This window comes from Pezoporus wallicus, unplaced genomic scaffold, assembly GCF_028554395.1.
Source record: "Pezoporus wallicus isolate ANWC-B61680 ecotype Strahan unplaced genomic scaffold, APGP_CSIRO_Pwel_v1 contig_2439, whole genome shotgun sequence".
Taxonomy (NCBI): Eukaryota; Metazoa; Chordata; class Aves; order Psittaciformes; family Psittacidae; genus Pezoporus; species Pezoporus wallicus.
The window spans coordinates 431,643-449,787 of NW_026638501.1; the positions used below are offsets into that span (position 1 = coordinate 431,643).

General features: G+C 43.7%; 1 protein-coding gene across 5 annotated transcripts in view; it reads right to left on the reverse strand.

Moving 5' to 3' along the window:
• Positions 1 to 432: 432 nt before the first annotated feature.
• The window catches only part of SLC20A2 (solute carrier family 20 member 2), a 57,868-nt gene continuing 40,155 nt past the window's right edge, over positions 433 to 18,145 (reverse strand). For 3 of the 5 annotated variants that reach the window (XM_057411030.1, XM_057411028.1, XM_057411031.1), the window contains exons 9-11: positions 8,241 to 8,426; positions 7,439 to 7,523; positions 433 to 2,135 (exon numbers count right to left, since the gene is read on the reverse strand). In XM_057411030.1, the coding sequence (XP_057267013.1) occupies positions 1,971 to 2,135; positions 7,439 to 7,523; positions 8,241 to 8,426 (436 nt within the window). In that variant the 3' untranslated portion in view covers positions 433 to 1,970. Of the gene's footprint in view, positions 2,136 to 6,864; positions 6,950 to 7,438; positions 7,524 to 8,240; positions 8,427 to 18,145 lie in introns of all 5 variants that reach the window. The other 2 variants (XR_008972357.1, XM_057411029.1) reach the window with 2 other exon arrangements.

The following is an 18,145-nucleotide window of genomic DNA, read 5'->3' on the forward strand; positions in this document are numbered from 1 at the left end:
CTCAGCTGCTGATCCTCAGTCCCACATGTTTGCTAGCGCTATTTATACCATGGCTCTAGGGTTTCAGAGGGGTTGGAAACTGAGTGCTGCTGTACTGCCACAGCGGGGATGCTTAGAGGCACCCAGAAAGGAAGTCAGGGGAGCAGTTGGAGCCAGCGAGTGCCCAGTGAACACACCTGAAGGATCCACAGAGCTGGCAACACTTGCCATGAGCCAAGCCCCATGCAGAGCGAAGGCTGGGTGCTGGGCCCGCTGGGACAGCAAGAAGAAAAGGGGGCTTTTGTCAGTGCTGCACAGAGCTGTTTCATCCACAGTGGACAAAGGACAAAAGGTGGTGGATGCCAAGGAGTAGGTTTTAGCTGCCCATGGAGCCTTCCCATTACAGCTGGCATGACTGAGACACGCTCAAAAAACTCAAAAGGCAAACAGTGATAGGGGCCGTTTATCTTTTTATTATAAATTTAGTATGAATGACCAATGGAAAAGTCACAATGGAGTACCAAGAACATTTTATCAAAAATTTAGCAGCATTGAAACAGTAATAGATTCCCAATCTCCTCCGGGCACCCCTTGCCCTTTGCCTCCCACCCACAAAACAGTAACCTTGTGCTTTCCAAAGCCATGCAGGGGAGGTAGCTAGCCATTTTCCCCTGAGCTGCCATGACAAAATCTCATCCCAAATGCCGGTTACCACACAACACCTCCATTCATGAAGATCCAGGCTCCCGTTCCCTCCTCTCAGTCAGCAGCATGGCAGGTGGCTGGCAGGCTGTGGCATAGGATGGGGCTCACCCTAGGGAACCCAGCATCTGCTCGCACCCTTGCCATGCTCCTCACATCAGCCCCTATGTGGGGCAGCACTCCTGCGGGCGCCCATACCTTCAACTGTAAAACTAGGGCTAAGCCCAGTTCCTACTTGCTGCTGCCCTTTGCTTCTGTACATGGTGCTGCCATGCACCCCACGGTCCCACTCCTGTACCTGAGAGTGTGTGGTTGTGGCTGGATGGACAGAAAGATGGGAGACTAAGGGTCTGTTCTCCCACTGGAATTGATAGCAGTGCAATCAGGAGCTGAGACTTGAAGGGGAAGGGTAGAAGGTGAGCAGTGAGATACTTCAAATTCAACCCACAAAATGAAGTCAGTCTACTATCAGCTAGCATGGAGAACTGTGGTTTGCCTACTAAGTAACGAGAACTAAGTATTTTTGTGTGCGCTTTTTGCTTTGTTTCATTTTAAGTTACATTAAGACATGAACAGTACTATCCCCGCCTTGCTGGCAGGAGCTTGGTGAATACAACATTGAGTTAGAGGTGGGGAAACACAACACACACCCACATGTGTAGACAACATAATATCGGCAAGCTATTCCCCTGCTTCTTTGGTACTTCCTAAACTTTCTTATCCAAAATATATAAGGGAAATGCACCATTTAAAAGTTACTGTTGGTAAGTATTTACACAGCCATAACCATTACGCTATGATACACAAAGATCAATATGACATGAACAAAGTTATTTTATGAAAAGCACTTCTGCACATTTTATTTTGTTCCAGTATCTTAATAGCTTTAAAAAAATTCATGTGTTATGCAGTCCTGTACCTCGCTTCTTCTTATATCAAATGGACAAGAAACATTTCCTAATCCATACTCTTCTCCAAAAGATTAAAAAATTGCCACCAAAATGATACACTATGTACAAATTTTACTAAATATTAAATTCTAGGCAATTATTTTCACCCCACTGATAATATAACTTAGGTATTGTTACCTACTATATGTATATATATTTCTTTAATATATAAGAAATGGCACCACATCACCATGTCACCAATATGACACATTGTTATGTACAGTAGATAAGAAGTTAAGATATGGAAGATGGATCCTCTCCGACCAGTTCTTTCACGGGAACGCTTCTCCCCTTGGTAGTAGCTTGGCCGTTTCCCCTTTTCCCAGCAGAGGAGGCTCTTCAGATGTAAGGTAGGATCCCGTACATCAGCAGTGCCATCACCCCGGCACTGAACAAGCCGGCCACCGGCACAGTCACAAACCATGCCAGGAAGATGTTGCGGAAGAGGCGCCAGTCGACGGCTTTCTTGGAGCGGATCCAGCCAACAGCCACCACAGAGCCGACCTTGGGACCACAGGGAAGAGAGAGGGAGAGACAAGATGTGAGGAGTAGGTCTAAGAGCCTATAAGGTGCCTACAGCCACACCAATGCCAGTCAGCTGATACCAAGCAATACTCTGAGATAAAAGAGCTGCTGATGATGATGGTGGCTCTGTTCTGGTGGGGAGGCAGGACAGCAATACTTCCAGGATGCTTTAACCTTTTTTTTTCAATGACCTCCTGTCTTTCATGGGTCTTGGGCTCAGCCAAAGGACACTAAATAAGTTTGCGTGTTTTTCTGTCCTACTGGCTCCTGGATCAGCCAAGAGGGCAACCCAGGCAGCCCTCCACTCACACAGCACCTTACTTAGTCTGCAGGGGAGAGGGTAAGCATCCTCCAAGTCTGTCCAGACTGTGCTCTAAATCATGAGAGTAAAGGGAAAGCTGCTTTTAAGGCTCTGCTGGAGACGGTGGCATTGGGCAAGTTGGGTTAGTGTAGCTCCTGTCCCACGTGCCTGCCCTCTTGCTGTTTTGGGTTGTCCTGCCTGTTCACCCACCAGGTGCTGAACCTACTATTTCAATACTGCAGGCTATAAACAGGACAGCAACAGCAGCTGGGTCCACCCTGTAACAGAGATGGTAACCTGGCAGGGAGTAGAGAGACTGTGCAAGGTTAGACCCAGTACAGCTGCCCAACACCAAACTCCTCAGTCCAAACCCTCTGAGAAAACCAGCCCTTCTGGGCCAGGCAGCCAAGCAAAGCATTGAGAGTTAAAATCCTCCCTGTGCACAGAGACATCAGGCTGATGCTATGGGACATGCAAACTGCACAGACATCAAGAGACCAGTGCTTTTGAAGACAAAACATACTGCAGCATGGGGAAAGCTACAACCTTTTCTCCCTTCACATGTATTTTCAGTTAATAAGCTTAGGTATAAACTGAGAATATTATTTTTTTTAAGAAAGAACTGGACTGATGAAAACATTTCTGGTGAAAAATAATGCAAAAACATCAGAAATCCTGCATTTTCTTTCTGCCGTGGAAGCGGCCCTCCATGTGGTCAACAAAAACATGTACATCAGTGCAAGTCTATTCAAACCACACTGTAAAGCAGCAAGAAATGTGGAAGGAATACCCTGTTTTGAAGGAAACTCCAAGACACAGCTGGGGTTGTGCTCCCTGAAATGCCATCCCTGCCTCCTCTTCCCTGCTTGTTTGCTTAATGGGAATATCAGTCCCTGCCTACAGATTAGAAGACGGATGATCCCCACGTGCAGAGCCAGGAAAGTGATAAATGCTGGGAGATCAGGGAAGCAGGGAGAGCTAGAATGGTGACATCAAATCCACATCTTTTGTTAACACCTACTTAACTTCTAACTACCGCTTAACATTTCTTTTTGGAGAAAGGAGTTACCTGTGGAAGCGAAAACTAAACTTGATATTCTAGGACTGAAAAGGCCTCAGTAAAAAGCTTGATCCAATAGGGAAATCTGTTAGATAATATTTAATCTGAATACTCCCCTGAGTGGAAAGTATGCTGTTCTGTATTTAGAAGGTGTAAGTGTATTTAGGGGTGCCCAGCTAAGAGGAACCCCACACTTATGACTCTATCAAAGAGTTAAACTGAGGAACCAGCATTTGGTTTTTCAGCAGCTCAGCTGTTAGGCTGTGTTTTACATTTGGCATGTCCTTAGCATCCATCTGTCATGCTTGCAACAAGGAGCATTGCTCATTGAGCGAGCGTGCAGTCTGCGTATGATAGTCTCTGAGTCCTTCCTGAAATTTAAAAGGTATCAGCAGTGATGGCATTGGTAATCTGTTTTACACATTATTAGAGTTTAGTTTATTAATAGTGATTTTGATGAACTAGAGGTTAGGAGAGTTGCTAAAACTCGGGTGTAGGGACACTACACCATCTGCAGAATTTCAGATGACAGCTACTTCAAGATTTGTTTGAAACCAGTGCAGTTTGCCTTCAGTATGCTCTGCTTAAAGCATTATAGAAATGCTTCTGGCCCTCTTGTTCTTGTGCAATGGCATATCATGACAATACACAGAACATGATAATTCCATCATAGCAACACAGAGAATATTTTTCAAAACCACAAAATCTTAATAGCAAATCAGAGCTGACAGTATGACCTCAGCAAAGTCACTTTTGGACAGAAAAAGCATTTAACTCCTGCCCTCTAATCTTATCCATACGTGAACACATTCCATCTGTTACAGCTGAGAAATGCCTGTTTGTTTCCACGTCTCATTCACTGTAGAATAAATAACAGCTTCTATGTGTAAGATTCATCATTATTATTTGCCTAACTAGCAGCAGAAAGGCAAGGTATGCACTCACACCACACTGGCTTTTTAGTGCTAAATCCTAAGGGAAGTTGAAGGGTTGCAGGCAAAGCAATGTGGCTACTGTGTTAAGATTCACAAATTCCTTTAGAGGCTCAAAAGGTTAGGTCTTTCCCTCAGGCCCTCTGGACTTGGAGACTTTCAGAGGGACTTTCCTCCCCCCTTTGACTAGTGGCAAGGATAAAGGTGCAGTTCAGGCTCTCAGCAGCATGGAGCATGGAATAGCTGCCGGGCTGTAGATTTAGAACAGGCGTAGCAGGCAGTGACTACCTAACACAGAGCAAAGCCTCTGATTTAGGACCGAATGCAAGTCCTGATATGAGAGGACTTGATGAAACTGTCTCAGAAGCTAATGCTTTTCTTCCTGCTACCAATTTCCTGTTTGCGACCACATCTGCTCCAAGACCTGAAAGCTGCTGCTTAGAGTTTTCCTTCATATGTGGTCAAACTGGTCATTTTCATTACAGTCTATTGTTTCACCTCGAACAGGTCTCTCTCCACCTCAGGTGTTTCACACTTCTTTGCCATTGGTTTATCTAATTGCTACATGTTCCATTGATTAGTGTTATTGAATAGTTCTTTTATTCCTTCATGGGGCCCCTCAAGAAAACAAGGAATACATCTGTTACAGGTGTTTGCTTTTTATCTTATGTTCATCACTTTGGATCTTTCAACTCAGGATCTCATTTTGGTGAAACAGTCAGTCAGTTATAATAATGTGACATCCTGGAACAGCCTAATCCTATTGCGAAGTGCATCTTCCCATTAAGAATGATCCATCTAATGAGATATAGTAAACTACAGGGAGCAGACACAGACTAACCATGTTACCTGCTTTTATGGAAGTATTTTTTAAAGAGAATTATTTTGTTCCACAGTTAGAAAAGACCAAGCTTTTAACTGTAGTGAATCAGTGAATGCCTCCTAATGCCAGACTCTCATTAGCTTATGGCTTCCAAGACATTTTCTTTTTAACTTCAGTCTATTTGTCTGCACCAAAGTGTATTATTTTCTCTTTTACAGCGGTTGGCTAGAAGTGCTTCAGGCACACAACTGGGATAATCAAAGCTGTATTATTCTCCCTGGCAAATTCTTCTTCATGCATTTGATATACCAGTCAGCTTAAAGGGAGCTGGTTTCAGGCTAGCATTTTTAGAAGTGGATCACATTGTTATTATTTTTCCCCTCTCTACTTGATTCAGTGGAACCAGAGTTCGGCCAATGCCAGGAAATCTGAACAGCCTTTCAGAGCAGCTCAGTCTTGGCTGCTTCTCAAAGAGCTCTACAGCAGAAGAAAGAAATGATTTTGCAATAGAGGAGAGCTTTCTGAAGAAATTGTTTTCACTAGAAAAAGGCCAATTGAACCAACTTGGGACGTTTTGCAGGATGTGTAGATTTCATTGACTCTTTCACTGGAAACCAGGTCAATGTCACAGGCAAGGATGCCTGACTTCTTGCCAGCCCGCATGCCATGCCATGGAGCAGTTAGCCCCCAAAACCTTCCTGCCCCAGCCAGAGCTGGAAGGGCTCCATGGTCCCCAGGGTGCAGCAGCGAATCCTGCAGGATCTGGCTCTGGTAGGGCTTGGTGGTATGTGCCAAAGCAGAGGGGCTTTGCCACTCTGGGGTCTCTGATTTCAGAGGGCCTTCCACTCACCCTGCCAGCGGGTATGGGGTACAGACAGCTCTGTGCTTCCAAGAGCTTGGGAGTCCATGGGGAAGCAAAGGAAAGAAAGATGGAATTTGACATGGGAATTTCCTGGGGAACAAAATTCCAAATTCCCACTATGTTCTTCTAGCAGTGTAAATGTCCACATGCTCCCTGTTGCCTATAAGCACTATAAATGTCTTTTCACACAACGTATCATACGACATCATTAAATTCTGCTCATTACCCAGCTTATACCTATGCTTTGAACTGGTCAGTGTTTTGCTTTTGTTTTCTTTTTAAAGCCAAGAACCTTGTTCAAAGAACTAATTACAAGGGCCATATTCTGTCTTATAATGCACAAAAGTGAGGACAGGTTGGTTTAAAAGAAGAGAGACATTAAAATGTTAGCTTAATGATGTAGCAGTGGTTTTTTTTTCATACAGGTGGCTCTAAAATACACATAACTGGGACACACAAACTACAAATCTATGTTATTTTAATATGTCTATATTAGTTCGATACAATTATGAAAGGGTGAAAGATGTTCCAGACTTTTGTGCAGTTACTTCTAATGCTGACTTTGCTTAGCTGTACTGGCTTTAAAAGTGGTCACTGTTACTTTGCCATTGCTGTCTGTATGGCACATTGCATAGTGAAGGCAGCCTGCAACAATTGGTATCTCTTGTATTTTGTTATGGTTTGTCCTATTGATGTGATTTACTGATGTGATCACTGCAAACTCCAATACCTTGCAATGGGTGGAGCTTATTGGAATACCCACATTTGAGGCTACAAGTACCGTTAGCGCACACATTACTTCAATGCAAAATCCACTGTGAAGAAATAAAAAAAAAATAAAAAAAAGACAGATGGAAAACCTGTAGTAAAAGAGTTATATGCAGGAAATCCCATGCCATGCACTTATCAAGAAAGTGAAGTATACATGATGAATGGTGCGCAGCCCCTGAACAAGGAGAAACGCCACCCAACCAGGTTCAAATGGCACCGTCGGGGGAAACCAGGCTTTCCCTTGTAATCGGTTTGCTTTAAAATTGAGGTCGCATTTTTGTAAGTGCTGTTTTCCTTTAACCACAGCTACGGAGTTCACACTGTGCCCGACTGCAGCAGCTTTACTGTGACAACTCCAATGCATTTTTTGGAAGCGTGATTATTTTCCAGGGGTGCTGAGGCACCTCTGCCTAACAGTCCTCCTCGAGGGGCTGTTTTCCCCTCGCCGTGCCATTATCTGCTGGCTCAAGCAGCACAAATTTAAGATGAATAGTCCAGACTGCCTTGACTGCAGTCGCTGGGCAAAGGCATACCTTGCAGTGTGTAGTACTGACAGGAAGTCCAACATTGGAAGCTACCACAACTGTGAACGCCGAAGCCAACTCAATAGTGAATCCACTGCGGGAAGCATAAGAAAACACTTCACAATCACTCTTTGCATCAGCTTGGACTGATACCTTGCAGTGTGCCAAAGCCTTACCCGTTTCTTCTTTCGACTGTTTATCTCCAACTGATTTTTGTCACAGGAATAAGTTAAGAGAACAAAGAAGGGCTGAATAATGGGAATGGCACAGGCTAGTCATCTGGAGTAACCCGGCTGCACGGCTCATTGCATCATGGACTTTTACTACTCTACGCTGTGGTGAATCATGCCTAATTAGTAATTCAGTTAAGCACCAGCAGAGGTCGAGTACGCATTAAGGATGAATATTACTGTAATAAATACATATGGTTTTAATAGTCTGAAGCACACTGGGAAAGCCACTGTAATCTTGCCATTTCCAAATGCGCCTCCTGCCTCATTAATTAGGTCATCAGCAAGAGACTGTTCACTTAGACCTCTACACCTCAAACACATCCCGTATTAGTTTACAGGGTTATCTTTTTTCCTTTTCTTTCTTTTTTTCTCTTGCTTTTTTTGCATTCTTACACTCTCTCTCCTTTTTCTCTTTCTTTCATTTTTCAGAAAGACAGAGAAGTTAAAACCAGTTATCATTAAAATCAAAGCACAGCAAATCCAGAAAACTGCATTATAAACAAAACACTGGGGTAGCAACTTCTCAGATTGGTTCACATGCAGAGTTCACACAGCTGTAATGACAACTGTGCACCTACCTTGATGGTGTGATTGGAGTGAGGTCTTTACCCATGGTCTGGATAACTCTTCTACCCCAGACCCAGAGACCCACACAGATCCCAACACCTCCATAAAACAGCAGCCAGATGGGAGTCGACGCTTCTTGCATTACACCACCTTGCTCATAGATAAGCCAGAGTGCAACAAGGGGACCAATTGCATTGCTGGAGAAACAGAAAAGCACCACCCAAGTTATAAAACTGCAGATAATTGCCTTGAAAGAAGTCTCTTATTTTCTGTATGATTTTTCTTCATTGCGTGTGCAGCACTGCTCTGACTTGACCTTACAGGCAACAAACATCCTTTCTCGCTTGGAAAGGCTGCAGCAGGGGACTCTTATCATGTTGCTTTTTCAGTTGACACTTCATCACTGACAGTGACACTGACAGCAAATGCTGAGAGGAATTTCTCTTTTACAAATCATTTCCTGAAATGACAGTCAGTAATACCTCATTAGGTTTGCTCTGGGACAAACACTAGTATTTTCAGTACTAACTTGAAGTTATATTAAAATATAGCAATTTGAGAGCTCTGCATCTTTAAAATTCAAGTATTAAATTAGCTTTTTTTGTCAAAGAGGGAAATTAAGAAACAAAATTACCATCGCAGACAAGAAGATACAAATATAATCTAGTCTGACAACCTCTAATGTTTGGAGATATGATCAGAATGCATCTGGGAAGGTGACTTAGACCACTTCAAACACATTGTAGAGCTAGTCAGACTGGATCAGAGAGGGTGCCTTGGTGACACAGAGCTGGTGTAAGCCTTTTTTTCTACCTTGCTGCTGCTGTCTAAAGAAACACTGGAAATCAGCAACACTGAAGTCCCCACTCCTAATGCAGGTCACTTGATATTGGTGGCTGGAATCTCCAGTGCCTGGAGTAAGACTTCTGACTGTTTATTCTGAAAAAGCATCAAGTTTCTAGACATAAGAGTTAGAGGAAAAACATGAAAGCTGGTATCCAGTTACTTTAGAGGCTTAAATACTAAAAAAGGAGTTAAGAACTTCAACATCCCCTTTTTCTTTTTGCAGTTCTTTTGCTAAACTGAGTAGCTGCTTCCCCTGCTGAGCAGCATTTATCCTCAACCACAAAAGCGTAAGAAAAGAGGTAGTGCTTCATGAGAAGAGCAGAGCAAACCTGTCCAACGTAATTCAAAAAGCCTGAAACCAGCAGGAAGCTCCCCTCTTTGTAAAACGATAAGGAGAGATGGTCACAGCAAGCACTGCAGGCAGGACTGACAGCTATGCTCGCCCTGCAGCCAGGACCAGCTTCCTGGTCTCGCTCCAAAGCGCACAGATGGAGTAAGCGCCAGTTCTAACATCATATATTGTGCAAACCAACCCACCATAACTGACAGTTAATAATTGATTTGAATCCCATCTCTACTAGATACAAGATGCTAGGGGCTGAGTGCTAATTGTCAAGAGATGAGGGTCCTCAGCATTGCAAAGCTCGGCTCATCTAAGCAACACAAGACCCTCCTTTCTTATGGTCCTTGAGAAATCGAGCTCTAAACCCTGAGAAGAGGTCCTGCAAAGTAACACACAACAACATTCAAGTTTCAAGGCAAACTAAAATACTCGAATATGCCCTTTGATATAAAAAGGAAGAGAATGATTTACAGTTGAGAAAGATGATGAAAATAAATTAGTGAGATAACATAGATAATATAATCCAGTGGGTTTCAAGACACGGGGTAGTATGATAAAGAACTAAATACACTTTAAATAAAGAGTGATTTCCACTAGCAAAAATGACTTTAAAATTCTGGTCTGATACTGTGCCTGAGTATGCATTTACTTGTTGAGCTTTTGCATGAGTGAAAGGATGTTAGACAGAAAGTCCTTAGTGCCTAAATGCAAGAGTTATTTTACCTTCAAGGAAGAAGGAGTTCTTGATTGAAGCATTTCTAATATTTTAAAGTTGACCTGCAACTTCTTTGGCAGTGTTTTCAGGTGCGGATTAAATTATTTGCACATTTAAATGCCTTACTGCGCATAGAAAAAGAAACGTAATTCGCTGTACCTTCAACTGATGAATGCAGAAGGATGCATAAAGGCAACTAAAACACTGATCAGCTGAAGTGAAAACCGATCATCCCTTCTTTTAGTGCTGTATGACATGGGACAACCTCCCTGTTGAAAATAACAGGTACATTAGGAGCAAGCCCAGGCACTGATTCCTAACTGTTCTGAAGAGATTATGAATGGATATTTGTCAGTCCTAATGTAAATGGGAAGACAGAAAAGGCTTAAAAAACTATAGCAGCAAACTGTGCTCTTTTATACTAAAATCCAGTTTTAATTATTTGCAAATGCTACACCTCTGTGAATCAACTAAGCTTAATCCTTGAAGAAAAGGTTATTTTCTTATTTGTGGTAATGGAAGGCAAGACAAGGCAAAGCTCAGCTCCCTTATGCTCAGTCTCAGAGAATCCGAGTGGCTGATGCTGCCCAACAGATCAGAAGAGATGACACTGAGGCCCACAGAGGCAGCATTTCTGATACCTTCCCTGTAGAAAAAGAAAGCAGAGGAGCACTGGATCCATATGTGCTTGGAAGGCAAAAAGGCAATTAATTAACTGCATTTTCACTTGGGGGTATCTGCACTACTGGTTACCTATGCCAGAGAGACATTCTCCTCTACCTGTAAATCACGTTCAACCTGACTTAAACATTCAGCTTGCAGGGGCAATGGCATCTCCCAGCCCAAATGCCTGCAAGTGGCTACCAACAGCCAGCAGACTGGCAGTGGTGTGCAACTGATCTACCACCATCACGGCTCTTCAGAGGGCTCCTTCAGCTTCTGGATTTGCTGAGTAGGTCCAGTCCTAGGGACTTGTGCTACCAGTACTTCCTATGCCAATGGTGGCCTGTGCCACCACAGAACTGCCAAAAGCTCACAATGAATGCATCTGATTCATGAACTGCATACATCAGCTTCAAGACATTGCCACGAACACGTGCAATCAGCCATCCCTGGGACTAAGAAGAGTTCACTGATAGGAGACAAGTCCCAACAGGAGAGTAAGATAGAAACAACACAATAAAAACATAAAAAGACATTGTTAGATTAGAGACTTTGCTTTGAGACCTCCTGCAATTAAGTGATGTCTCCTACAGCTGGGTGACTAAGCAGATGAACCACAAGGATGCTGGCTAGATGGGAATGTAGCATTCACAGTATTTCCCACTGGTTCCATCTCATTTGACTCAAGACACGACAAGCAGAAAAAAGACCTCAAATCTTCCATTCATTTGGCAAAGATTCATTCCTCAAGTCTATTTTCAAGAAGTGATTTTCTCTTACTCTCCCACTCAGCTCTTCTACTTGTCTTAACTAACTCTGCTTTGTGCTGAAGCTCCAAGTCCTATTTGTGGTAGGTTAGAGGAAGTAGAAAAAAGTCTGAGATGGTCACCCAGGGCTCTGAACCCCTACCAACATCTACCTATGTGTAAAACTGCCATTAGGTTCCTATGTAACTGAAGCACTTTCAAGGATGTTACTGCATTATTTAGCTACTGGGTTGAAAAGCCAAGGTAAGCTACTCCTGTCACGGTATAAACTTTAGTTTTGCACACCTACACGTCTTCCCACTGAGCATGAGGATGGCCATTCCAAGTTAATTTTAGGATGAATTTATAAAACATTATGGCATCAGCAGCCTGAGTCTACCTGTCATGAAGTGTATTCTCCATGCCCAGTATTTTTCACCATCTCTGTGGGCTCTGCCAGCCCCGGTTACTCACAGGACACAGGACACTGCAACAGGGGTGGTGCACAGGGGCTGTTTGCCTTCCCTGGAGGCGCGGTACAAGACTAAATGCCATCTACAGTAATGCTTGTACTTGCAGACGTGTGTCACAGCGGTTCAGCGAAGTGCTGCTGAGTGCTTCCCAAGTGCTGCCTGCCCCTCATGATGATTTTGCTAGCTCTCTCGACTAATGTGAATTGGCACAACTTCTCTTCCTCTGCTTGCTTGTGCCAGCTGAGAATCTGTCCCGCACCATTTATAAAGCTGTTGTGAAAGACAGCATTTGACAGTGAATCTGAACTATAAATAGAGCTGGCTTCTCCTCTTCCCTGTGAGACAGATAGTATTACCAACAAAAAAAAAAACCCTACATTCAGCTACATTGAGACAGGCTTAGAGTTTCCCATGCACACATACATGAGCAGAGATTTTCGGATACCCTTGGATCACGAGCCCAGGCCCTTCTCTGGAGGAAGAACTGCAACCATTTTGATTTGGACTTTTTTTTTTTTTTTAAGTAAAAAGTAAAGGGTTTTTTTTTCAGTAATGGAAGGATGCCATCAGCTGAATGCTCTATCACCAAATTCCATCAAACTTGTCGTAATGTTTTATGAACTAGCAACATTGCTGTTACCTCACTGCTTATTTCAGGGCAGTAGTGAGTTGCTCAAAAAGACAATCTAATTGTATGCTCTGAATAAGCTTTATGTTATAAGGCACAATCTACAGGCTACTTGATGACTGTGCACTGATTCTCTGCTACCTGAAAAAGGAGGCTGTGTATTAGCAACTTTTTCTGGTTGAGTGAAAGAAGCTGGAGACATACATTAGCGCTGATTAAAACTGAATAGCCATACGAGACATCTATATTAGGCTTCAAATATTACAAAGAAAATTACACAATCCCTAGTCATTTGACTATTTCCCAAACCAGGATTTCATAAACGAACTTTCCACTGGGTAAATAAGCGAGGTGAGGTTTTTGGATGTGCTGCAGTTACGCCTAGAGACATCACCCCGTTGAGTAAGGATGCAAGATAGATACGCCTGTCTGAACCAACAGGAAAAAATTATGTTCTAATCTCCAGAGATCTCAGATTATCAAGAGAGTTTTATCTTAGCTCCAAGAACCAGACAACTTTGAAATGGTGCGTACACCATAGCACAATAACAGTGTGTCACAGCTGTGCCCTGTGAAGTGCAAAGCTTTGTGTGCGTTAATGAGTCAGGAAGGCTACGTATTCTTTTTGCAGCTTATCGCTGCATACTGCAAATGCTGGCCCTGACACACCAACTCCCTGGACCCTGGAGGACTAGGTCCATCCTCTCCTTTTGCCCACCAGCATCAGCCTTCCCCCCCCAGCAAGCCCGGTCGTGGGCCCTGCTCAAAGCAGGATGAGGAGGGATTCCTGCGCCCACCAGAGCCCCCCGATTGCTTGCTGCTTCTCTCTGGCTGGCCTGCACGGCACAACAAAGACACCGTGTACCTGTACAATAAGGACACAAGTGAAGATTCATATCTACTGGAACTGCAGTTCCAGGACAGACTGCTATTAAAAAGGGAAGAAATCAGATTTGAGGCCGCTCTCAGTAATTGTAATGCACATATTAGCTTCCTAAATATTCTAAGTGATCTTGACTGCAGTACTCAAGGAGGAAATAAGAAATACTCATTTTGTAATCCAGCCTTATTATAGCTCCTTTAGACTCCTTATTTAGCCAGGAGACTGATTCCCACTAAGCTCCCTGTGTGCAATAAGATACTGGCAATATTCTGGCCCTTCCTTTCTTTAACCCCATTGCTTTTAAAGGAAAAGGAGAAAATACAAGTCCAACTGCTGTTTGTGTGCTCTGGCCTAAAAATCTAGTGAAACCTGTAGGGAGGCAAAAGGAGAAGTTTCCTTTCCCTGCATTTTGGCAAAGCACGTTACTGCCTAGTTTCACTTGCATTGCTTTGCTCAATAGTTAATGCCCTATCTGGTAGTAGTTCAGTTTCCCTAAAATACTGAAAGAATGTGTAAAAATAGCTCTGAAATAGTTTTAAATCCTGTCTTCAGTAATGTAGCCTGTATCATCTGAATAATAAGAGAGCCACTCTTTGTCAAGCTTATGCCATAGATCTACATGGCATTACCTGCAGACTCTAACATGAATAACCCCTTTTTCCAATAATACTGAAGTATGAATAGTCCTGAAATCCTCCACATGAAATTTAATTAAAGCAGCCACATTCAAACAATTTATGCAGCAGGAACTTAGCAAAACTGAGATCCCCTGCACAAGTGTGAAGAGTCTGCAAGCAGGTTTCTCCTCACTACAGCAGCTAAACCTCAATACCTGCCCCTTGGCATCCATGGACATAGGTGGGTGGCATGGTCTGTGGTCACCCTCTGCAGATGGAGCACCATGGATCTTGCCATCACCACAATAATAAACCAACCTTTCTCCATCGCTAGACACAAGCCAGGGCACACCGCTCCTTCTGTCATTCCTGGGTTTTCTCCTGTGACAGTGGGAATAATGGCCTGAGGTGGAGATGGCAGGTATGAAGGGACAGAGGAGGCTACCCATTTATAGGAGAAGAAATCTGAACGAGAAGAGACTAAGCACATGCACAGACGGGTGTGTAGGAACATGAGGCTCAAGCTTTTTTCACAGCATAAACAGCAGATTTTAATCAGCAAAACTCCTGTGGAACTACAGTGTCTTTCTGTATGTCAACCTGCTTCAAATGCAAGCATTCAAGGAAGAATGAGCTCCAGGGAACGCTTGGGTCAACAAAAACATCTTCTCATTTGCGTGGATGGGCTGTGGGGCCAACACACAGTTTGCTCATAGCTTTCTCATTCCCAACCCAGTAGCAAAGCAGCCACAGCCAGTGTTGTGCTGAGCACAGGAGATAGCTATGGGTTTAGCAGTCCTCTCCAGACACTTCCAGAACAGCCTGCCCACCTGTGCTCGCTTGGTTGCAGGAACTAGTTAATTCAGACATGCTTCCAGACTGTGAAACACAGCATAAACCTTACAACTGCAGTGACTCCCCCACTACCCACATTTATTTATACAGGTAGGCTGCTGTGGCTGCAGCACGGAGCTTCATTATTCCTGCTGAACCAACCCATCCATATTTACAGAAAATAAGCTCAGTCCAACTCAACCGTACGTGCATATTATCCCCGCTGGCCAACAGCGCCCAGGCTCCTGGCCTCTTGGGAAACCTGGCTCTCAGCAAGCATTTAGGAAGCTGGCAGTCCTCCTTGTGTCATGCTCCTGGCCCAGGTCTTTTTTTCCATCCTGCCCTTTTTATTCTCCTGTTGCCCTTGCAACGACCTGACGTGCTCCCTTTGTGCTCGGGTGCTGAGCCAGTGGGACCTGCTCACTCAGCGCCACTAATTAACTTCAACAACAACATTTTTTGCTGCAGTTCTGTCCCAACACATTTAGTTGGGATTTTAAATTCTTTAGATTTCATTGAGCCCATGTGCACGATGGTGTCACAAGGCTCTCGGCCCGGCTCAGTTAGTCCCAGCCCTGGAAGGGCTCCAGCATCCTTGACACAGCACATATAAGCTCCATGGCAGGGGGGCAGGAGGAGATGGTCTGAACAAAAAAACAGTCACCCAAACAAGGAGTTACCATGACTCCCTGTTGCTTTTAACGCACAACTGCCCCAGCCAGGATCCCTGCTGATGTCAGCCCAAACACAAGCCCTGACTGCTACAAACATCAGCTCCTACAGCAAACATAGCTGGTATCATCATGATGCTAAAAAGCATGATCTTGGAACAAAGTGGGGCCTAGCTACCCTTATTATGAGTTAGTTCTGCAGTCAAAGGCAAAATATTGTTTTAGCTCTTCCAGGTCCAGGGGTGAAGCCTGGACAATGAAACAAGGTAGATTTCCCTTTGATATTTTGCCCACTAAAGTGATATCCAAACTATATGAGACACTTCTGCTCTATAAAGTGTTTCTGAGTTGCATCATGGATCAGTCCATACCATATGCCTCATGCTTAAATATGCTCCAAAACAGGTGAATCATTTAACTACCTGCAGTTTTTAATTTTTGTATTAGCTTTTAATTTTTCTCTCTTTGCTTCTCTTATGTGCTCCCGTCCCTTCAAGGAATACCAGCAAACAGCCTGATGGAAAATACATAGAAAGCATAGGAACAAGTGAGTTCCAGGATGCAGAAAGAAAATGCAGGAAACAAACCCAGAAGAAAAGATGTGGTCAATGGAGGTGCCCTAAATACACGAATGAGGAGTTTAAAACCAAATGCAGAGGAAAAGGATTTTAATGACAGGATTTAAGGCTGAGGGAAAAAACTGAGAAGCAGCTTGACAGCAGCACCTAAAATGAGAAAGAAATTGAACGAAGGAGGGACATGGAAAGACAGCAGCCTTCAGTGGAGGATGGACTTCAAAGGCTTGCTTTCTACAGAAACGTGGACAGCAAGGCACGATACTAGCTAGGTTCTACCACACTATTTTTAAAACAGCTCACTGCCTTTCAGGCTCTGCAGATCCTTATGCAATACGTGGAGGAGCCAAAAGCCCAGTAAGAAGTCTTCTGCTCTGCTAGACAAAGACTGGCAAAATGCCTCTGCTACATAATCCACAGGATAGAAATCTGCATTCACAGTGTTTTATCTACTCAACCTTTTTGGCATACAAAAAGGTCTTTAATTCTTATTGCTGGACTGCAGTACAACTGTAAGGATGGGTTCCTATCCAGTCCTACACCCATGACCACCTTGCATTTCTATCAGCTTTGACAAAACAAAGCTAACTTGTTCTTAGTTCTGCAATTACATGAATTCAGCTTAAGAAGAGATTCTGGAATAAAAGCATTTAATAAAAACACATACTTCCTGGCAAATTTGGTAGGATCACTGACAGAAACAGAGATCTGCAGTACACTAAAAAGTATGATTTTTCAGGAAAGGATATTGCCAAGGCAACAAGCAAGTCCAAATGCAGAATTCTGGGGGAATTAGACTTTAAGATGCAACAAAGCATAGAGTCCAAATGTTGTCTTTCATCCTGGCTGCCTCTTTTCAACAACAAATTTGCTTTCTGAACTGACTGCATCCTTGCAGATCTCTTCTAACAAATTCTGCTACCTCTTACAAAAAAGGCAAGTGATGCTTGCATAAACATGTGAGTCCTTGAGAAGTATGTACAGACATCACCTACAGGGAATAAAGAGGCAGGGGGACCTACTGGCATAGGCTATGAACTCTGTGGAACGGTATTACCCAGCGTACATTACAACAAATACCAGTCATGTTTGTCCTTATTCCTATGTTCCCTTGGCACTTGATGCTGGCCACTTGCAGAGCATGGGTACAGGCCTCCACGGGACTTTGCTCTTGCCTGGTGTGATACCTGGTAAATCCTTGCAAGTACAAAGGGAGTAGTAACAAGAGTGAAGCCAAGGCAGCTGTTCAGAAAGCCCTCTTCCAAACTCCCAGGACACTGGATGGGCAGGGATGGGAGAAGACACGTTTGTAAATGTTTTCAAGATAGGCTGTGAGTTAAACTGCAAGGCAAACAAGATTGAGGAGCAATAACTGTTCTCCTTGCTGAGTCAGCAGTGTTTGCCCAGATGCCTAAGGAGGACTATAAAAGTTACAAACACTGCAAAGCCCCACTGCAAACGCTGAAACAAATACCCTCAGGGCACAGCAAGGGTTCAGCAGGAAGGGGACTCAGTATGGCCCCAGCTACAACCCAAACAAGGACCAATGCTTTGATAAGGCCTTCAGGGGGCCTTATCACAATACAGGAAAGATCACCCATTAAATACCGTGTGGATCATTCCAGGCCTAGGGAACAGGCAGTCCAGCCACATCCTAAAGGAAAAATACTCAGTGCTTCCAGGGGCAGAGCAAAACACCCAAACTGCCCTTCAGCCACATTCCAGCAAGATGGCAAGGTGCAAAAGGGCCCTGCAAATACAGCAATGTTACAAGCAGATGAGCAATGGGAGTGCAGACAAGGAAGGTATAAAACACTCCATCCTTGGCATACATCCTATGTCCTTTAGTCAAAAGTCTGTACTTTGTCGAATAAAACAGAGCCAAGCCTTCAAAGCGAAAGAGGTTTGCAAATGAGTGAGTG